The sequence below is a fragment of the Panthera tigris genome, chromosome A1, assembly GCF_018350195.1.
Source record: "Panthera tigris isolate Pti1 chromosome A1, P.tigris_Pti1_mat1.1, whole genome shotgun sequence".
In the NCBI taxonomy this organism is placed as follows: domain Eukaryota; kingdom Metazoa; phylum Chordata; class Mammalia; order Carnivora; family Felidae; genus Panthera; species Panthera tigris.
In genome coordinates this window covers 171,263,024-171,286,760 of record NC_056660.1, presented here as the reverse complement: position 1 = coordinate 171,286,760, position 23,737 = coordinate 171,263,024, and the positions used below count along the sequence as shown (strand labels likewise).

The 23,737-nt window shown below is 34.9% G+C and overlaps 1 protein-coding gene across 5 annotated transcripts in view; it reads right to left on the bottom strand.

Moving 5' to 3' along the window:
* The window catches only part of APC (APC regulator of WNT signaling pathway), a 149,510-nt gene that overhangs the window by 65,895 nt on the left and 59,878 nt on the right, over window positions 1-23,737 (bottom strand). For all 5 annotated transcript variants that reach the window (XM_042991281.1, XM_042991296.1, XM_042991299.1 and 2 more), the window contains exons 2-4: window positions 11,964-12,116; window positions 1,904-1,988; window positions 698-899 (exon numbers count right to left, since the gene is read on the bottom strand). In XM_042991281.1, the coding sequence (XP_042847215.1) occupies window positions 698-899; window positions 1,904-1,988; window positions 11,964-12,098 (422 nt within the window). In that variant the 5' untranslated portion in view covers window positions 12,099-12,116. The remainder of the gene's footprint in view (window positions 1-697; window positions 900-1,903; window positions 1,989-11,963; window positions 12,117-23,737) is intronic.

Sequence of the window (23,737 nt, the reverse complement as noted above, 5' to 3'; positions counted from 1 at the left end):
ACTGAAACCGATAAGTTAAGAAGCGTTTCAGGGGCGTCTGGGTGGCTCAGGAGGTTAACGGTCCAACTCTTGATTTCGGCTCAGGTCATGATCTCACAGTTCTTGCATTCGAGCTCTGTGTCCTGCTTGGAATTCTCTCTCTTTCTCCACCCCCACCCCCCAATCTCCTCCCCTCCTCTCTCTGTCCCTCCCCAACCTGGGTGCCCCCATGCAATCACTCTCTCCCTCAAAATAAATAAACAAACAAAAAAATAAAGGAATGTTTCATTTGTGGCCACTTGTAATAGGCCATCCCTAATGGAAAGTTACCTTATACTGGCTCTGGAGTTATTGAATTTATTTCAAAAGGTACCAAGAAATTCAATTAAAAATCAGTTATGTATTTTAAATGATGTAACTATTATGATCATGTATACAGGGCACTTGAAGCATTTACGTAACAAAGTACAAATCTTAGAATCCCAGGAATTGCCTCTGTTACATTTTCAGATTTAATTTTGCCTCTTTACATTTTTAGATTTAATATAAGTATGATCAGTAACATACTATTTTTGAATTAATAAATGCAAATGCTCTCTTAAGTGTTAGTGATCATCTGCCATACATGCTTCGTAAATTCCTATCTTGTATTTACAAAATGACAAAATAATGGAAAAAATTGAACATTCAAGTTTACTATTTAATGAAGAAAAGTTACCTTTCTTTCTCAAGTTCTTCTAAATAACCAGTATTTTCTCTGCTTCCATTTACAAACCCTCTTTTTGGAAACGAACCCATAGGAACAGGACTGCACTCTCCTGAACGACTAGATACAGATCCTTCGCGGCTTCCATAAGAACGGAGGGACATTTTTGAGCGTAGTTTCACTCCAGGGAAATTACTGCTATCTAAATTAAGTTCTAAATAAAAGAGAGACAAGTTTTTATATAACAATTGCTTTAAGGTGGTCTAAAACATTGCTAATGCAATTAAATAAAATATTAGGTTCATGTTTTAGTCCTCAAATTTTAACCCATAATATAATTGCATATACATTATATTACATAATGCCTGTAGGAGTAGCAAATTTATGCAGGGAACAGAGAAAATCCTTATCACAAACGCTGATGCTCATAGATATTCGCTGACTGCTAGTTCCAGATATAAATGCAATATATACAAATATCAAGTCTTAAAAAAAAAAAGTGTTCACTGCAACTCTAAATTTGTAACAGAGGAAGGCACAAATACACATGACTAAATAAACAATTATTAAGAAACTCAATGACTAAACTTCCCTCCAAAGTCAGCTTGAATCAGGGGGAAAAGGAGTGTGTTAAAGGAAAATCAGACAAAGTATCTTTCCTCAGATTCCTGCTAAATAATAATATATTTTAGGACCTAAAGGTAATTTCTCAGCCAAGTTTCAATTATCATTAAGCACTTTACCTGTTTTGGTATTTGAATTTTTAAGCAACAAAATGAGAAAGATATTCTTTTAAAATTCTACTAAAAATGGCATATAATCAGCTTCTATATGTGACAAGACAAAGCATTTCTATCCTGGATGGAACAGAGAAGGGCATTTATTCCTTCAAGTAAGGAAATAAGCCCAGTCTGTCCCATACAGCTTACTAAAGGCCTATTTAGAGACTGGAGTAATAGAAATGAGCTTTAAAAAGAGCTGAAAAATGATCAAATAAGAAATCTAAAATAATTTATTCAAAGCCAGTTAAATGTCTAACTGAAGGAATGACAAAGAGACATTTTATGTATTTGTATTTTAACAACTAACCCTAATAGATAAGGCTGTTATACCAACAAAACTGAAACAAATGCTCAAGGGAAGCTGTATTTGGGTATACACACCTAAAGTTGACAACTGGAGCTTAAAAATTACTTTAAAATACTTAAAAAAATCTACCTTTGAGACGCTCTAATAAATCAATCTGTCCAGAAGAAGCCATAGCTTCATCTTCAATACTTCCTTGTAGCTGTTTAAGTACTTCCTGTAAAAAAGAACACAATATATTAACATGACAAAATTCTAAGTAATTTCTTGAAGATATGCTTCTAAGTTTCCTGGTGTTTAGGTAGGCTAGAGAAAAAAGTTATTTCAGACCAATGTGAAAATGTATCTTAAGCTGTAAAGCACTCTACATATATTACCTATTATTAATTATGAATAATAAATTATATCTCAATAACAATAGTGATATTTGGAGTGATAATGGAGATTATGGGGAGTCTCTATGCAAGATACTAATATGGAACAGTTAAGATACATTATCTCTAACTTTTAAAACAATACAAGGTGAATTATTTTCATTTTTCGGATGGGTCAAGCAAGACTCAAAAGTCCTGCCCAAGTTGTAAAAGCTAGTTATATGTTTAGAATCCATGTCTCTGAAGCCTGCAACATGACCATGAAAAACACCAAATTAACAATTATAATATGCTGTCTTATTTAACATCCTAACAAATATTCAAGTTTCTATATACCGTATTTAAATATATTCTAGCATACTAATTTACATTCACCCAATAATGAAATGACTATATTCTTGCTTACTGCCTCCTGACTTTTGAAGCAATTTCTTTCCCATCTAAGTTCTTCTCTTGATAAATTTTCCTCAAAGAATGCTGGAAACTGTCATTTTCTACCAATTTTTTCTGCATGTTCCTTAATAATTTATATTGTATTTTTCATATTCCGGGGCATTCCATTCAAGTTCCCAGCAAAGTCTTGTTGACCAATTAGGTTTCCAAACACAGGACAATGTTCTTGAACATGTATGACCTTGTAACTATGGGCAGTATTCTCCAAAATGAAAATGATCCATAAACAGAGTGGAAAGAAAATCTGTCAAAAAGTGAATGCAGCAAAAACAACCTTACTCGTTTACCTTGACAGTGACATTATCAACATTAAAAAAAGAATCCCTATGTTAACAAGAAATAGCCTGTGGACTTACAATCTGACCTTCAAATAACAGACCACATTGGTGGTTGAAAGGAACATGGAGGTGATAGATACTCACATTCAAATTATTAAGGCCAAAATGTATCACATCTGTGGGACAGGAACAAATGTGTATAGTGATGTGATACTTGAATGAATACTCTAAAATGTCTGCTATAAACTTCAGGACACCATTCCTTCCATAAGGTTTGAGAACTATCATTCTAGGCTATCTGTGTTTCTCAGGATCCTGATTCTCCTTCCATCCAGGGCTACTACTTGTAGTGCTTCAATGGCCCTTTAATAAGTATTTCTTATACTCCCCAGCCTCACAGTTCAACAACTATCCTTCAGCAGGTAACTTCAAATCATAGGTCTCTAATCAACTGCAAACTTCAGATTCACTTTCCCAATTTGACTGATAGACACCTTATATCTGGATGATATATATGTCCAGAACTATCATTTTGAGCTACTACAACCTGTTCTCTGCCTTGTATCCTCTTAATTAAATGTAAACGGCCTTTTCTTCCTTTTAGGCTTAGTCCTTAGCATCATCTCCTTCATATCACCAATCGGTTATCAAATTCTGTCTTCAACCTCTAGTATCTCTTAGAACCATCTCTTTTCTATTCTTACTGTCATTATCCTGGTTATTAACCCCCCCCCCCAAACTATTAAATAATCTCCTATGTAGTCCTACCATGCACAGAACTATCAGACTAAGCCTTTTATTTAAAAAAAAAAATTTTTTTTTTTAACGTTTATTTATTTTTGAGACAGAGCATGAACGGGGGAGGGTCAGAGAGAGAGGGAGACACAGAATCTGACAGGCTCCAGGCTCTGAGCAGTCAGCACAGAGCCCGACGCGGGGCTCGAGCCCACAAGCTGTGAGATCATGACCTGAGCCGAAGTCGGACGCTCAACCGACTGAGCCACCCAGGCGCCCCCAGACTGAGCCTTTTAAAGCATAGTTCTGATCAGGCCTCCATACAAGATTCTTCTCCACAGTCTACAGGTGTGGGTCTGAAATTTCAGTATGGATCAGAATCACCTGATAAGCCTATTGCACCACAGACTGCTCATTCAGTAAGCCTGGGATACAGGCTGTAAATCCTCATTTTCAACAAGTTCCCAGGTGATGCTGATGCTGAAAACAATTATCAAGATGTTAACAGTGGTATTCCAAGAAGCTGGAATTACAAGCAATTTTTTCATTTTTTTTGTTTTGTAATTTTTAAACAATGAGTATTAAAAAAATACTGTTTTTAGAAAAGGTATAAAGATGAAAAAGTCCAAAAACAACAACTAAAAGAAATCCTTGGCATATCATAGGACATATGCCTAACTTTTCAAAATTAAAAATAATAAGCAAAAAACTTAAAATCAAAATCAAATTACAAGGCCATGTAAACTTGGATATCCAACAATAAAAATTAATTAAACTTATGGCAATTAGCCATATAACGGAATACTATGCAACTACATTAATATTATAACTATTGATATGAAAAGACTATGATGATACACAAAATTAAAAACAATTTTTAAAAAAATTCATTTTTGAGAGAGACAGAGTGTGAGCGGGGGAGGGGCAGAAAGAGAGGGAGAAACTGAATCCAAAGCAGGCTCTAAGCTCTGAGCTGTCAGCAAGACATGGGGCTTGAACCCAAAAACCGCAAGATCATGACCTGAGCCGAAGTCGGACACTTAACCAACTGAGCCACTCAGGTGCCCCAGTACATACAATTTTTAAGAAGCATGCTGCAAAATATAATCCCATCAAATGCATGCCTGCATATAATGTGCAGAGAGAAAAATCTATACACTGTCAAAGGTTATCTGATTTAAAAAAGAATTTTTAATGGGTGATTTTGATATCTTTTTACTGGTCTTTATTTCTTAATTTTTAAAAATATTGAATATGCACAATTTGTAACAAGAGCTTTTTCAAAAAGTTTCTGTACATATGGTTAGAAATCTATTGAGGGGCACCTGGATGGCTTAGTTGGTTAAGCATCTGACCAGCTCAGGTCATGATCTCACAGTTCGTGAGTTCAAGTCCACATCAGGCTCTGTACTGGCAGCACAGAGCCTGCTTCCAAGCTTCTGTCTCCCTCCCTCTCTCTCTCTCTGCCCCTCCCTTACTTGCTCACTCTCTCTCAAAAATAAAGAAACATTAAAAAAAATCTATTGATAAAAACTGTAACCATAGAGGTAAATAAAATTGTTGAAATTTAAGGTTTAAAAAAGTTTTGAGACTTTCAATTAGTTTAGCATGTTTGTGCACTTCATATAAATGGACTCATACAACATATAATCTTTTGTGTCTCATGTTTTTTGCTCACCAAACATTTATGAGATTCATCCATGCTATTACACGTATCAATTCACAGTTTTTCAATGCTGTACAGTAGTCCACTGTATGAATAAACCCAAGTGGATTTATCCTTTATCCTCCTAGTGGGCATTTGGGTTGTTACTCATTTGGAGGCTATTATGAAGAATGCTACTATGCACATTCTTGCATGTATCTTTTAGTGAACACATGCAGTCACTTCTCGAGTACATATCTGGGAGTTAAAATGCTAAGTCATAGGATTTAACTTTAAAAGAACTGTCTGTTCTCCAACCTGGCTGTACTATTTTATACTCCTACCAGCAATGTATGAGCATCCTGATGTTCCACTGTATGCATGATCAATCAGTCTTTTTAATTTTAGTGATTTGAGTGGAGTGAAATGATATCTGCATTTCCCTGATGATGAGCGATGTTGAACCCCTTTTCATGTGCTTACTGGCCATTTATCTCTCTTTTTGAATTGTCTTTTCAAACTTTTGGCCATATTCTTTAAATTGGATTTTTTTTTTTTTTTTTTTTGGTTACTGGTTTGCAAAAATTCTTTATCTATCCATACTGAGTTCTTCATTAGATATATGTATTGTAAATATTTTCTTGTAATCCATGGCTTGCCTTTTCATTTTCTTTTTTTTTTTTTTAATTTTTTTTAACCTTTATTTATTTTTGAGACAGAGCATGAATGGGGGAGGGGCAGAGAGAGAGGGAGACACAGAATCGGAAGCAGGCTCCAGGCTCCAAGCCATCAGCCCAGAGCCCGACGCGGGGCACGAACCCACAGACTGGCCCACGAGATCGTGACCTGAGCTGAAGTCGGACACTCAACCGACCGAGCCACCCAGGCGCCCCGCCTTTTCATTTTCTTAATGAAGTTTTTTGAAAAGATTTTAATTTTAGTTTTTAATTTGATGTTGTCTATTTTATACCTTTTTTTTTTTGTTTAGTCCTTTATGTGTCCTGAGAAATCTTGCCTACCCAACGTCAAAGATACTGTCTTATATTTTCTTCTAAAAACATTAACAGAAGTTCTTGGTTTTAAGGGATTATGTTTTTCTTTTATGGTTAGTGCTTTGTCATTCTATTTAAGAAATCTTTGCCTACTTTATTATTTAAAAAAAATTTTTTTTACATTTATTTATTTTTGAGAGACAGAGCACAAGTGGGGGAGGGGCAGAGATGGAAGAAGACACAGAATTCGAAGCAGGCTCCAGGCTCCAAGCTGTCAGCACAGAGCCTGATGCGGGGATCAAACTCAGGAACTGTGAGATCATGACCGGAGCCAAAGGTAGATGCTTAACCGACTGAGCCACCCAGGCGCCCCAAAATCTTTGTCTACTTTAAAAACATGAAGCTGTTCCCTATGTTTCCTTCTGGAAGCCCCTATTTTGTCTTTCACAAAGACAAAGGTCTATAATCCAACTTGAATTAATTTTTGCATATGATAAGAGGTAGGGCTCTGAACTCTTTACTTTTTTCTTTATACAAATATTTAATTGCCCCTGAACCACTTGTTGAAAAGACCACCCTTGCCCCAATGAAGTGCAGGGATGCCTTGGTCATAAATCAAGTGACCAAATATGTATGGCTATTTTTCTCAACTCTATTTCTGCTAGTCTACTAGTCTAATCAATTATCACATGTCTTTGTAACTTTGCAACTTTACACTAATTCTCAGCAACTATCTCTTTAAATATTACTTTCACTCCATTCTCTTCCCCTGCCCCTTCTGGCTCCTCTTCAATTATATTTGCCTGTATCTATCTGTGTCCTTCATAACTCTTACATATAGTTTTTTATTCACATTTTTTTATTTTTCTGTGCTTTAATTTGGGTATTTTCTATTGACCTTTCTTACATGTTCACTAATTCTGTCTTCTCACTAGTTCATTAATTCTGTGTTTACATGTCCAATCCAGTAAGTTATTAGTAAAACTATTTCTCAGTTCTAGAATATCTTTTTAATTACAGATTACAATTCTTTGTCTAAATTTTCTGACTTTTCATCCACTTTACCCATCTTTTCTTTTTCTCAAGACATTTATAATAATTACATTAAAGTCTTTTCTAATTCCAACATCTGGATCACCTTTGGATTTGCTTCTATTAACTATCTGTTCTCTTCATTTATCATTTTCGTTTCCTGCATTTCTTGTAACTCTTAGCTGCGTGCCAATCGTTACGTATACAAGAACAAGAGAGACTTAAGACATATTTTCTCTTAGCATTTGCGTTTTCCACTACTGGAGTCTGATCTCCATTCAATCAGGAACTAAAAATGGGCCACAGGTGCAGTTCAAGCAAAATTTACATCAATTTGATTTGCCAAGTTCTGTAAATGTGTCTCTCCCCTAAATTTAGACTGAAAATAATATAGGTTTCTGTCTCCTTAGCCCTTAGCCTCCTTCCCTATACAGCTCCCAAATCTGACATTTATCTTAAAAGAAAAACTAGCCATATTTGATACAGGGCCTACCTACCTTAAGTCTGTGTCTCTCAAGCATTTCAAGATTAAAGAATATTCACTTTGCTTTTCTAGCTCAGCCTTATTCTCAGGTGGTACCTGACTCCTTAGCCCTAAAAGTTCTGTCCCTTGGACGCAGTGAGCTTAGGTCTTTAGTCTGCTCCACAAAGTAAAAATCTGGCAAATGTTTTGTGAAGGAGACCTCCTGTGTGAAAATAATGTGTCCTTCTCACAGCAGGACTTAGCCTCCCAATATTCAGCTTTCCTAGTCCATCCCCAGCATCCTTCACAAGACTCAGCCAATGCCATTGGGGAAAACTAGCCATGCATTTGGAGCTCCTCTATATGTCAATACTTCACATCTGCCCACATTTGTCAAGAGTTGTGACAGTTTCTTTCCTCCAATGGAGTCCTGCTTGTGCCAGTAATTAACAGCAGTCTGTATTCAGAATCAGTAAATATCCATGGGGAAGAAAATCACCAGTGATCTCTGCTCTAGAAAGAGATCTTTCCTCTTATGAATTTTAGTTAATATACCCCTTGATGACTCCACAGTTCTCCAAGGTCTTTTAAAGTATGATTTTTGTATTTTATCCAGTGTTTCTTAGTTGTTGGAGTAGGAATGACTGCCTGGAGCTGAGTACTGCATACAACCTTACAGAAGTAGTTCTCAATTTCAAAGACTTAAAAAACAAAACAAAACAAAACAAAAATGTAACACAACTGCAGAGCAATTCTAAATATTTCAGAAAATGTTTTGATAAATGGCAGTTTTTACAATTAATATGTATTTTGAAGGAGAGAATACTCATTTGCATTTATAAGTCTTGGAAATTTGGTTTTAAAATTATTTATATTATATAACCACACATTATTTTTAAAAACATTTTAAGATTTTGGAAACATTAAAGGATTATTTATTAGAGGTGAAATGTTCTATGGTGATATAAGTGAAAAGAAAATATTTATCAATGAGCAACTATGCCATTTCAGGGAGGTTGTTACTTGACCCACTTCTGTTTCTGTCACTATCTCAGTTATATATTCTTTTCATTAACCAAATATATTTAATAATTAAATCTTCCAATTAAGTTATGAAATGTGTTGATCTGAGTTTTTATTTCTAATTCTTTCTTATACTCTGAAAATAAGATACTCTACATGTATGTGATTTTGAAGTTCTACAACAATTTATAAAATTTCATTCTGACAAAATACAACAAAGATATAAATGGTTCATTAATAATTTACCTACAGATAATTTTTCTATACCATGATATCTCTCAGTTTAAAGGCTTCACATCTCTACATGGCCATGTTTATCTTGCTGCTATGCTCAGCATTTTATTTTTTAAATTACTATTATTTTTTTTTTTTTAGAGTGAGAGACAGAAACTGTGAGCAGGGAAGAGACAGCAGGCTCCATGCTGTGTGGAGCCAGATGCAAGGCTTGATCCCACAACCCTGGGATCATGACCTGAGCCAAAATCAAGAGTCAGACGCTCAACTGACTGAGCCACCCAGCTACCCCTATGCTCAGCATTTTAAAGTAAATCAAGTTGACTGAGTTCCAACCCTGGAATAAAAAATACAGTACATAATTTCTTTTAAATTTAGCTACAATTTCTGTATTTATCTGTTTCCAGGTCATCTAAATCCCATGAAATATCTATTTTATTTTGTCATTTTATTTTATTTTATTTTTTTACAGAAAATGTCAAATATCTACACAAGTATGGAGAACATTATAGCAAACTCCCATGTATCCTCACATTCTGCCTTGATAATTATAAACTTATGATCTTGTTTCATCTATATCCATACCCACTTCCTCTATTCCCCTCCCTGACTCAGGCATCATATTATTTCTTCTATAAATAATTCAGTACATATATTTAAACAGGGATTCTTTCTAAACCATAATGCCATCATTATACCTAAAAGATAAGCTTTTCTTTAATGTTTTCAAATATATAGTCAGGGTTCACATTTCTCTATTGTACACATATTTCCCTGTCACACACACACACACAAATATTTGTGCAGCTTATCTGTATGAATGCCTTGTAATCAACAGCAAATAGTATTCTTTTTTGCCACTAGATGGTACTACCGTGTAAATTTCAGAAATACTTAAATTATCTAGTTGAAGACCCACCTTGCCTTTCTTTGGGATAACCAGGTTAATGAACAGGAAACATGATTCAAGATTATATATATAATCTATTCCAAAGAATAATAAGTGATTTTGAGATAAATAACTACCGTTTTGGATTAACTTTAATCCAATGTAGGAAGTGCCAGTGTTTCCAAGAGTCTTTTCACAAATCAATACTCCAAGACAAAACAAATGGTCATAGTTCATGCTCTTGAGCTTAAAGCGTTTTAAGGAGAGTTACATAAATAATTTCATTATAAGGTTGCAACTGCTTTGATACCATATGCCCAATCCTAAAGAAATATGTGGACGTCTTTGCAAAGATGTCTGCAGAAGCACTTGCTGAGTAATAATCAATTCATGGTTGAATTCAGACATACCTTAAGTGTTCATTATTCATGATGTATAATATTATACCGCATGGATAAGTGGTCAACCTGAAATTCCACTGTAGAAATTTAAGGGTCTGACTTGTATTGTTACTCTGAGACATTCCACTTCAGCATGGAGATGGGTGTAAGGGTAGGTTAAAATGTCTCCCAAAAATTAATCCTGAATTTGCTCAAATACTTAAGCAAAAAGTTAAAAGGGATGTCAAAATTATGTACTATAAAGGTCTAGACAGACCTGCCAAGAGGAGTTCTTTGCAAAATATACTTCCCAAAGTAGATGAAAGAGTAGTCCTGTAGGGAACTTTAATTTTGTATCTTCAAACTTTTAAAACCACATGCCATGTACAATAATTTTAGATATATTGTGTTGATCAGTGTTAAAATAGCAAACTGTTCTTTTTTAACCCATTAGATAACTGATTTGGCTGTTTTTAAGGTCACAGTTCGTGGTGAGGAAACATGTTTATTTAAAGTTTACCTTATGTCCAAAAGGACTGGAAGTAGGTATCTTACAGATCTATCATTGCTGAAGACAGTTTTAGCCACAGAAATAGGTAATTAAAATAAAAAAGATTTATGGATAGAATTATACATATGAGTAAAAGGTTGAACTGTTATGATTAGACTATAAAGGGTAAGAGAGGAGCAAACTAGTTCAGTGATGTACAGAAGCTTGAAGAATAAGGGAGACCTCAAAATGCATAGAAAAAGAATTAGAAGAAAATAGGAAATGAATGAGTAGTGGACAGATAGGAAGAACAGGGTCAGGCACCCGGATGCTAAAATAGCCAAGAGGCAGAAACAACACAAAGCAGGAAGAGTTTTTAAAAGAGAAAGAGGTTAACAGTTTTGTTGATGATCTCCAAATTTATAAAGTTATTAAGTTCAGTGAGAAGATAATCTGCCTAAGTAACTGGAAATTAAAATAGCTAAAATTTTAACCTCAATTATTCTGAAATTAGAACATATCTTCCCCACTACAAACTGAGTATTTTATAACTTTTCTTGGAGGTTATCACAACTTTTCAATGCTATTTGGCAAACCAATTTCAGGACTTGAAAGAGTCATGGAAAGCATCTAGGCTAGTGTGATGCCTGTACTTTCCAAATAAGGCACCTTAAGTCCAGAAGCGTTTCTAAAGGTGATACAACTTGACTTGTGGCAAAAAAAAGGAATAGGACCAGGTACCGACTCTCAGTTCTGGACTCTTCCCATTAGGGAATTCCATTTTTCTTGATCATTTATCACTATAGCACTTAAGTGGAGACAAGATCTGGACAGCTGGGGAGGAAGACTATCTTTAATAATTAAGGTACACTCTAAAGTTGTGAGACTAGTTTCTATGAATTACACAGAACACCCAGCCTCAGTATAGTGATGCTAAAGCTGGTCTCTTATTTTTAAGCTTAAAAACAACTAAGAACTAACTAGTAATTGGGGTTTTACGATTATTTTCTCTACATGATTCGCTGGATTAATTTAATACATTTTGGTCAAAACATACATGTTAACTTTTGCAGGAAGGAGTTTACATATTACTGCTGAACTTAAAATACACTTTTAAGTAAGCAAAGTATCTAACCCCAAGTTTACAGGAGGGAATACTGAATAAAAATGGATAAACTACAATTAAAAGTCACAGTCTTGATACCTTCATATTAGATGCCTCAGTTTCCAGTTTTGTAAGATGATTGGAATTATCTTCTAGCTCTTGTCGAAGATTTGAGTTCTCCATCTTCAGTGCCTCAACTTGCTTTAACAACTGATCATATGAAGCTGCAGCCATCCTTGGCTACCCTTGGACCTATAAGGTTAAAAAGGATTTTGAAATTCACTACTAAAAAAATCGTGGCTGCTTGTTTATAAAGAAAGGGATTAAGAAACAAAATTCTGGAGACATTTAATAAGAACTGTGTTAATTAGCAGTAATGGTTTCAAACCAATATTGTTCAAGCAGCATCTTTCTAAGAGGATGAAACACTGGAGTCTTCGCTGAAGACAAGGAGGAATAAAATAGAAGAGAACCTCAGTAGTGTTTGATTACATTTGCCTTTTCACAGGTGGATGAGATTTCTGTCAGGTTAGGACTTTCTTCAAGTTTTCAAAGATACTTTAACTGGTCTTACAGGCAAAACTTATGTAATGAAGTATAAGCATTGATAAGAAATTTATATTGGTAACGTTATTTATGGATTTTGTCCAATAGCTACATAACTTTAAAGTCAGAGTGAATTAATGAGATTAGGTATTACATTTTGTCACTTTGATAGAAGGACAGTCTTAAGTATCATCCATGGGGAAGTAGTTAGTTCTGAACTTTCAAGAAGTCCTCATTAAAAAGGTAGCCATTTAACAGAACGAATACAAAGGACAGCCCTTGATTGAGAATTCAAATCTTTTTGATAGGAAGATGAAAAATAAGAATTACTAATACAAAGTTCTATTACATTTATTAAAAAAGATGAATATAATAGGCCATGCTATAGCATATGCGGTCTTTGGACCCACTGTGCTCAGAATGAGGCCAAAAGACATTTAAAGAAAACTGATGATTTTGGAAGTAGAAATTGTCAAAGAGAAGTGAGGTAGACTCTGGCAATTAATTACATCACTGTGAAAGAAGAAGGAAGAAAAGAAAGATATAGAAGATAGCTAGGTAGTAAGAGATCCTTAGTATGAAGAATTAGAGATTGCTAAGAGTTAGATTAAGACTAACCAAGTTCAGAAGACCCAGATTCTCTTTTTAGTTTAATCCCAAACACAATTTAGAATAAATAAAATTCTGCCTACCTTAATTCTTTTAGAACTAAAAAGTATTACAAAAGTTTGTCTGTAAACGATACTTAAAGATCTTGACATAAGAAGATGCTTCTGTAATAAAATCCACTACACAAATCAAGGCAGCCAGGTTATAACACTAACTAGTCAAGGCAATATTGGAGTTCAGCAACTGGAAGGTCCTTAACAAGGAAAAACAAAGGACTCTGATATAGCCATTTCTTTGAGTTAATGATATATTTGATGCAACCCATTGTCATCTGAGGAGGAAAGTGAGTCATGGGAGGTGGGCAATCACTGACAAAAATCTTTACGATTGAAAACAATGAGAACTAGATTTGTATTTGGAGACCCAGGTCTTAATTTCAGGCTTGGTCATGGTTTAATCTTTGTCCCTGCATTTTAATTCCTTTCACCATTTGTAAAATGGCTATCTACTACTATCTGCACAAATAACAGGGATACTGTTAGTGCTTTCTTCTGCAGCATGTATATTACAGGGATACTGTTAGAATTAAGTAAGAAAAGGCAGGTTGAAAATAAAAGTGCTATGTAAACATATGTTATAAAAAGACACATGTGGGGCGCCTGGGTGGCTCGGTCGGTTAAGCGTCCGACTTCAGCTCAGGTCACGATCTCGCGGTCCGTGAGTTCGAGCCCCGCGTCGGGCTCTGGGCTGATGGCTCAGAGCCTGGAGCCTGCTTTCGATTCTGTGTCTCCCTCTCTCTCTGCCCCTCCCCCGTTCATGCTCTGTCTCTCTCTGTCTCAAAAATAAATAAAACGTTTAAAAAAAAAAAAAAAAGACACATGTAACATATCTTCCTTAGAAAGACCCAATGTCAATCTGTTTTAAGCTTCTGTCCTGTGACCAAGGGACAAAGGGTAAAGAAGTAATTCAGCCACTTGAAAAGTACAGACACATCTCAAAAATGAAAGAGAAACTAGTGGGTATGATCATTAATCTGCTTTACATCATCCCATTAACAAGCGGGTCTGAAAATATACTAAAAACCATGTAGCAGAAGTGGGGAACTGACAGAATTTAATAATGCAAGCCCTGAAATTCTTTATTTCAAATAACATTTTAACAGGCAACTTTGCACTAAAATAATAAAATATTAAAGGTAACTAACACTGGAAAGAAACAGGTATACACAGGTATGTGAAGACATGGAGACCTCACACAATCACAGAAAGAGCCAGATGGGCAAAATGAGCATAGACGAAGCGTTCTTTACTGAAGGGAAAAACATTCAACCCTTCATATGGATAATTAAAACATCTGAACACTTTCCCCCCCTTCCAGAATCACAATCATAATTTGATGGGAACAAGAAGATGTTTCACGGAGTAATACTCCCTTGTATTCTTTTAAATTGTTGCAACCATTCTTCCCTAAGTTAAAACTGCTTGATGCAAAATTTGAGAAATCATAAATTTACTTTAGAACACCTTTTATACAATCATTAGAATTACATGCCAAATAGATCTTAATTGCAAGTCACTCAGCAACATTAAAAAACTGAAAATTTATCTCATGAAATTAATAAAACCTTGGAATCTTTCACTTTAATGGGAGTATGCAAATATCCCAATTTGTTTTTCTGTAGTCAAGATGCCATTAGAGAGATCCTCACCCCATCAGAGAAAGGTTAAGAGAAAAGAAAGCAATGGGACTGTTATTCAGACTTTTATCCAAATGTTCACTGAAAAACAAACTTAGAAGTATCCGAAGAAATTAATGCAAGGAGGAAGAAAAGTTGCAGGCTGGTAAGATATTCAATTAGAATTAAATTTGGAGTTATCATTATTACTAATGTACGAAGTCTGGGATCATTTTTTTTTTAAATCAGTGAAACTGTTTTTATTGTTTTGTTTTGATGGATTAAAAAATATGTATTTGCTAGCACTTTTAGGTGGCAATAAGAGGAAAATACTAACAGAAAGATAACAAAGCAAAAGAATCCTAAAAGACTACTTTGCTCAACTGTATGCAAATAAACTTGAAAACTTAAATAGGTAATTTCTAGAAAATGTAATCAATCAAAACTAACAGCAAAGAGAAAGAAAATCTAAAATTTATAATAAAAATCACTATTAGAAAATCGACATCATTGAACATACTAATAGATCGACACAGAAAACAAAATATGATTCTGGCAAAGGTGATGAAAAGATGTTCTACAAATACAGTGCCGTTCTTGGTTGAGAATACTGAATGTAAAAGGACTCTTCTTCTTCTTTAACATGACATCAGCCCCAAAGCCAGAACCATATTTAATGTGAAAACAGTGGATCTATTTCCAAAGTCAGGGAAGCCCATTTTTACCCCTATGTTACTCATTGCACTAGAGTAAAGAAGTTAAAAGGAATAAAATTGGCAGATGAAATAATTACATACCTAGAATATCCCAAAGAATCAACTAAATATTACTATAAGGTAACTGAGGTATTTAGCATAGTCCAAAACATACAGAAATCTTTCCTTTTTATGTGCAAAGAGAAATCAGAGAGAAGATGAAATGGAAGGAAAGGTCCCTATTTCTAATTTTTAGGGGTAAAAAATACTTAGGCATAAACTGAACAAAGAATCCAAAACATATATGAGGAAATATAAACACACCTTGTTCATGTAAAGATTCAGTATCATGAAGATGTCATTTCCCCCAACTTAATTTATAAATCTTATACAGTCCCAGTAAAAATGCTACATAAGGTTTGTTTTCATTTTGTTTTCTGTAGCTAGACATTTGGAAAAACAAGCAAAAAAGGGAAAATATGAAAAGAGAAGAGAAGGACTAGAACTACCACATATTAAAATATTGTACAAAGCCTTTATAAATAAAAAAAAGTATATAGTTAACTACATTGTACCAATATGTTCATTTTTTAGTCCTGATACTTGTACTGTGAATATGTAAGATGTTAACATTATGGGAAGCTGGGAAGTTGAGTGAAGGGTATACAGGAAATTACTATACTATTTTTCCAATTCTTTTTTAAGTCCAAAGTCATTTTTGGGGATGCCTGGGTGGCTCAGTTGGTTGGGCGCCCGACTTTGGCTCAGGTCATGGTCTCACAGGTTGGGGTTCAATTCAAGCCCTGTGTCAGGCTCCATGCTGACAGCTCAGAGCCTGCCTGCTTCAGATTCTGTGTCTCCCTCTCTCTCTCTCTCTCTCTGCCTCTCCCCAACTTGTGCTCTCTCTCAAAAATAAATAACCTTATTTTAAAAAGTTTTTAAAAAAGTTTTTTAAAAGTTAGGATATCGTCATTTGAATAGGTCAACCATGGGAACACACACACACACACACACACACACACACACACACACACACAAATCCATAAGTAAATACATGTAAATTTAGTCATAATGAAGGTAGCATTTCAAATACATGTGAAAAGTTGGGCTTTAAATATGGGCACTGGGCAAAAGGACAGCCATAAGAAAATAGATAAAATTGCATCTACTACTCATATTACACACTAATATGAATCGAAGAAGGAACAGAGATTTAAATGTCTAAGAACATTATATTGCACTTAAATTATGGAAACAGTCTTGTTTTTTAATTAAAGATATTTAAATGGAATACACCCTCTTTTGGAGTTCTCTGATGATGTCTGTAGAGTAGGAGTAAAAGATCAGGTATGTTACTTCAAGCAAGTGGGAGTTTTTATTTGGTATAAAAGCATAACTACTTTTAAATAAATAGGATACAACTGTGCAGTGGAATACTACACTGGCATTAAAAAGAATGAAGTTGATGTTAAGAAAAAAAAGGCAAAAAACCCCCCCAAAACCCCAAAAGAGTGCAGGTCATTGCATCTCATATGGTCCATCCTGTTATATTAAAAGGACTGTGTAAGCATAAAAAATGTCACCAAAAGGATATACAAAAATATAGTCATTGTCTCTAGAAAAAAAAAGGTCTGAGGTCTGCTGAGAAGCCTTCTTTGATACCTTTTAGTAGAGTTTGAAGATTAAAGCAAAAAGTTGGTTCTCTGAAAAGGCTAAATATGATTAGACAGAGAGAAGAGACCAAATACAGAATATGAACAAAATTTGGAAGGGGGTTGCTGATTTAAGAAGAAATAGAAAACCTTAATAGTTCTATAACTATTGAAAAATTGGAGCAGTAAATATTTTCTCCCTTCTCTTCCCAACACAAAAAAACACCAGATCCAAACAGTTTTACATACACTTTCTACCAAACATTTAAGAAACAAATCATTCCAACTTTATAAAACTTTCCCAGGAATAGAAATAATAGTTAACATGCATTCTATCAGGCCAATACAATTATGATATAAAAGTCAAAGGTAGTGCGAAAAATAATTATGGCTAATATTATCATGAATATTAATACAAAAATCCTGAACAAAGTATCAGGAAGCAGGATATATTAGTATACAGTAAAGAAACTATAGCAGAATCAGGCTGGGTTATCCTATGAATCAAAGGATACTTTAACATTATATCATTTATGTGTCATTCACTACATTAAAATATTATATAAGAAAAATCAAAGTCATTAGCTATGCAAGAAAAAAACTCTTAATAAACTGGAAACATAATGGAAGCTGGCAAAAGCTAAACATTTTTAACAGTGAAATGTTAGGGGCATTCTTTTTAAAATGAAGAATAAGATAAGGATGTCTATTATTACCACTTTCATTCAACACAATCCTTGAAGTCCTACTTACTAATTAGCACAGTAAATTTTTTTGAAAGAATAATGATTGAAGAGGCATTAGCAAAGGATAAAAATTTTAAATTATGAAAATTTAAGAAGTTTGTCAGATACAAAAACCATTATACCAAAAAAAAGTTTTGTTTTTTTTAAATATGAAATTTATTGTCAAATTGGTTTCCATACAACACCCAGTGCTCATCCCAAAAGGTGCCCTTCTCAATACCCATCACCCACCCTCCCCTCCCTCCCACCAAAAAAAAAAAAAAAAAAGTTTTAATTCCAAGCAGAGTCCTCACCTATTTTTTATTCTTCTTCTTTAAAAAATTTTTTTTTTTAAATTTTAGAGAGACAGAGAGAGAGAACACATGAGCAGGGAAGAGGAGCAGAGGAAGAGAGAGAATCTTAAGTAGGCTCCATGCTCAGTGCAGAACCGAGCGTGGGGCTCAATCCCACAACCCTGGGGTCATGACCTGAGCAGAAATAAAAAGTCGGACACTCAACCGGCTGTCACCCTGGCACCCAATTCTTTTCTCTTTATTTAACAACCAATCCAGGTCCTTATCTTCCATTCTACTTCTCTTCCTATTCTCTACTAAGACCCAATAGGTGATGATATTCAGTTTCCTATCTGCTATATTCTTTGCTCAATCCTTCCTTTCCTTGCATTCTGTAAATGGCTACTTACTTTGGCTGGACTCTATCCAAGCCTATTCCCAGCAAGGACAAGCTCCAAGATGGCCACCAAAATTACCTGAATTGGCAAACATTTTCTGAAAAGGCTTTGTGAGCCCTAAGATTTCTGTCACAATCACCTTTGTTGTTTTAACACAAAAGCAGCCACAGATAATACCTAAATAAATGGGCATGACCATGTTCCAATAAAACTTATTTTACAAAGACAATGGCAGTTTGCTGACACCTGGCCCAGAACATGAATTTCCAATTCTGGTATTTAAACACCCCAAGGTAGCCCAGATAATTTCAGGTATTTAAACACCCCAAGGTAGCCCAGATAATTTCAGGTATTTAAACACCCCAAGGTAGCCCAGATAATTTCAGGTATTTAAACACCCCAAGGTAGCCCAGATAGTTTCAAAGGCTACTGAAAAATTCTCAAGATTAGTATTTCACTTTTAAATAACAGGAAACAACCTGCTACGCTGGAAACAACAGAGAACTAAGAAGTCTTAAGGTCCGTGATTAATTTTTAGCAATCATTTTTAATTTCCATGATTTCTTCATCTTCCAGAAATTTGCTGCAATCTCTATTTGGTTCCCTCTCACTCTATGGCATTATAAGTACATACCTTAAAAAAAACCTTTTTTTTACTATCACTTAAATGGGGTCTTAGGAGAAAGAGGTGATAAATGCCAGTGATTAATTTACTAGCTGGCATGAGAAACTCTATTTTTACTTTAAGGTTTTTAATTCATATAGAATTGCTGTTTTTATATATGGTATGAGTATAGTACTTTATTGTCTCCCATATGGAGAACCAATTATATCAGCACTATTTATTAAATAAAACATTTCCTTTCCACTGAACAGAAATGTTATTTATCATTTGCTAAACTCTCATGTATACTTAGAAGTGTTATTGCATTACATTTCTATTAATTTGAGGCAGATTACATTTCTATGATACTAAATCTAACTTCTCTCTGTCATGAATAATTCAAGTCCTTCAATCAAATTTTCTAGTTTTTCAAGAAACGTTCCTATGCCTTTTCCATCAAACTTATTTGTTTTTTTGTTGTTGTTTTATTTGCCGTGAATAAACACCATTCCATGCCAGATACTGCTAATACCGGTAAGAACTACTGATTTTATTTAATACATATCCCTTATGCACCCACCTTCTCAAATTATCCCATGAATTCTAATAGTTTTTCTTATGTATTTTCTGGGTATAATTATATAAGTTATAAGTAAAGATAACTTTTGTCTCTTCTTTCCCAGTATTTACACATTCCTTATCTTGTTAGCGTGAAACTTCAAAATAACATTGAATAGTGATCTTATCCCTGATTTTAATAGGAATAGTTTAGTGTTTCACCATTTTATAGTCTTGCTCTTAAGATTTCAGTAAGTAATTTTTAGGCATTTTCCTTTTAAGTTTTTATTATTTGATTCATTAATAGTTCACCGGTAAATTATTTCTTCTAGCTTTTCAAGTGGATTACCACAGAGTTGTATATGTTCTCTCATTTAAAAATTTGCCACTTTTCTTATTTGTGCTCTTTTGGTCCTTTGTTTTCTTAATCAGACTTGGTAGTGTTTCATCTGTTTTATTGATCTTTACCAAAAAAATAAACTTTTGGTGTTATATATCCTTTCTACAACTTTATTACTTTACTCATTTCTGTATTTATCCTTAACTAATTACATTATTTCCAACTGATTTATTTTGTTCTTGTTATTTAAACTGAATATTAATTCATTTATTTCCTTACTCTATTTACATGTTCGTTTATCAATTTCTATCTTAACAATATAAGTACTTAAGGGTATTAATTTTCTTCTCAGTGTAAGCTTGGCTATGTCCCATAGGTTTTCGTATAAAGTGTTTTCCTTTTTATTTCTTGACAATTCATAACTTCAATAGATTTCCTCTTTGATCTAGGGGGAAACTAGATCTTTCTCAATTATTAAGTGTATAAAATGACTTGAGTCATTTTTTTATTGCCACTAACTGATTATTTATTAGACTGGAGACTGTTGCCCTCAAAACTGCTACTATTCAGAATTTTTTAAGGTTTGCCTTGTGGCCAAGAACATGACTAATTTTCAGAAATAACCCACTGAAATTTTAAAAAAGGAAAAAGTGTAAAAAGTTCTATCACTTAAATCCTTTATATGTGCTTTTCTGTGTATTTGGTATGTGAAATTTATAAAGTCTACCATTTATTGCATACTTAAAATACACTATGTAGTACAAGTGCCCTACATATATATCTCATTTAATCTTCAAAACTGTAAGGTAGCTATCACTCACCATTTTAGAGTTAAGGGATGGGACTTCAAAATGCTAAATAATTTTCGTAAGAACACAAATCAAGTTGCTAAGCCAGATTTCAAACTCCTGTTTCTAATGCTCATGCTTTTAAAGACCATATAATACTATCTTTATGTGGTTTTCATGACCTGTTATATCGGTTAAGTCTACCTTCCAAACTTAAGTTCTACTAGGTCTCAATATAACCCTTCTCAAATCCCTCCTCATTATCCCGTGTAGACTGTTTTGTACGTTTGTTCACAATTTGTCTCCTTTTTGAATGTCCCTTCCTTTTTTCCTCTGCTTTGCAGTATCTCCATCGTTTAAGGCATAGTTCTGTTGCCTTAACATAAAATCTTCCTGTCCTCTCCAGCCAATAATGAGTCTTTCTGCTGCTGCTGAGTTTTTGATGAGTTTTGTTTTCTCCACCTTTAAGACAAAGTTTATTATTGAACACTTAGACAGATTTTGTTGTTTTTAGGAGAGAGAGAGAGACAGCATGAACGGGGGGAGAGGGGCAGAAGGAGAGTGGTAGAGAATCGTAAGCAGGCTCCATGCTCAGTTAAGAGCTTGATGCGGGGTTCAATCTCAGGACCACAAGATCACGACCTGAGCCAAAATAAGAGTCAGACATTCAACTGACTGAGCCACCCAGCCACCTCTCGAATACTTAGCTTTTGTTAATTCCCAAATACTTTATTCTGTGACAGCCACAAAAAGACAAATAACAAGCAGGAATAAACTGAAGCAGTGCTTTACCAGCCACGGAGAGCAAGGAAGAGAAAAAGAGGATACAAGTTCAAAGAATGTCTAAGATGACTTTTCCATTAAAACAGTAAGATGATGGGGGCGCCTGGGTGGCTCAGTTGATTAGATGTCCAACTTTGGCTCGGGTCATGATCTCGCGGTTTGTGATGTCAAGCCCCCTGTCGGGTTCTGTGCTGACAGCTCAGAGCCTGGAGCCTGCTTTGGATTCTGTGTCTCCCTCTCTGTCTGCCCTTCCCCCACTCATGCGCACATGCATTCTCTCTCTCTGTCTCTCTCTCTCAATAATATATAAACGTTAAAAATTTTTTTTTAGATAGTAAGATGATGGATTTCTCTCTATGGCTATACAATTGAAATCAACAAACATTTGACAATTTACTATTCACAAGACACCATACAAATATTATATAGAGATTTTGTTAGGTTGAAATGTGTTCTCCAAAAAGATACATTGAATCACAGGTAGCTAGCCCCTAGTATCTCTGAAAAGTGACCTTATTTGGAAGCAGGTCTTTGCACATGTAATCAAGTTAAGATAAGGTCTTAACAGATTAAGGTGGGCCCTGAATCCAATGACTGGTATCCTTAAAACAAGACCAAGTGAAGAGATGGAATCACCAAGACAGAGGGAAAATGCTATGTAACAATGGAGGCAAAAACTGGAGTTTGCTCCAGTGGAGGCAATGGAGGCAAAAACTGGCAGCTGCAAGCAAAGGAATGCCAAAGATTGCCAGCAACCACCAGGAGCTAGGGAGAGAGACACGGAATAGATTCTCTCTTAGTATCTCCAGGAAGGAACCAACCTTGATGACACCTTGATTTCGGATTTTTAGTTTCCAGAACTGTAAAGAAATAGATTTCTACAGTTTTAAGCCGCTAGTCTGTGGTACTCTGTCACAAGAGCCTTATGAGACCAATGCAAGGGGAAAGGTAAGTTGAAACATTCCTTATTCTCAAGTATCTTATTATCCAGCAAAGGAGTAATATACTAGCAGCATGGGTAAATCAGGTGAGTATACAAATGTATCAGATGTTTGTGTACCACCTTACATTCTCTTGGTTGTCTTTAACTTCAGATGTAAACTGACTGTACATTAGCTATACCAGGTATCTTTTGCTTTCTGTCCTAGAGACACCCCAGCATGGGTCCCCGACATTCATGCATGTACAACTGATAAAAGAATGAATGTTTGATGGGGCAATCCTTGACTAAAGGGGAATGGAAGCTAGTATATATACTCTTTTTATGGTTGGATAATTAATTCTATGTGGTTCCTCAGAAAGTCCTGACAGATCAAGCCACAGTTTTCCAAAGTGACAACTGACTTGAGAACCTATACTTATTCTGGCTGTCCCTTTTCACTTAACTCTTTCTAGCCCTCTATTCCTAGAATCACTTCCTAAAAAAAGTACTTCATCCAAGGCCTTGTCTCAAGATTCTGACTTACAGGGGAACCAGGCTAAGATGCAAACTATTTACAATCCGAGGGCAAATATAGGGCTCTTGTGTGGCTCAGGTGGTTGAGCATCTAACTCTTGATTTTGGCTCAGGTCATAACATCATGATCATGATATTGAGAACCTGCATCCAACTCTGTGCTGAGCATGGAGCCTGCGTAAGATTCTCTCTCCCTCTCCCTTTGCACCCCCCTTCCATGCCTTCTCTCTCTCAAAAAATAAAATAAAAAAAAATACAAATTTGTATTAAAAAACATTTGATAGAATGCTATGGAAGTAATACCTTGCTGAGAAAATTAGGAAAAACATTGAGAATGCAAAAGCCATTTAAGAAGGGACTTGAAAGATAGCATAAATAGTAACAAACATAAAGGTAAGAGGTTAGTATTTTAGAAAAAGGAACAGCATGATCAAAGTTCAGAGGTTAGAAAAATGATGTATATTTGGGAAAATAGATGGCAATTTAATTTAGCTGAAATCCAGTGTAGAGGAATCAGGGAAAAGAGGGAAGTAAGAGCATAAATATGGTCTGGAACCACATTGTGGTTGGGTGACTTCATACTGTGAGGAAGAAGAGGTTTGGACAGAATAGCTACAGAAATGGTATGATAACAAGCCTAAAAGGTAGGAGGCCATGTTGCTTTAACGTTTCTATTATAAACCATATCAGAAGTAGGTGATATACTGACATAGATTAAGTGATAATAAAACCAAAAATCTAAAAGTAGTTG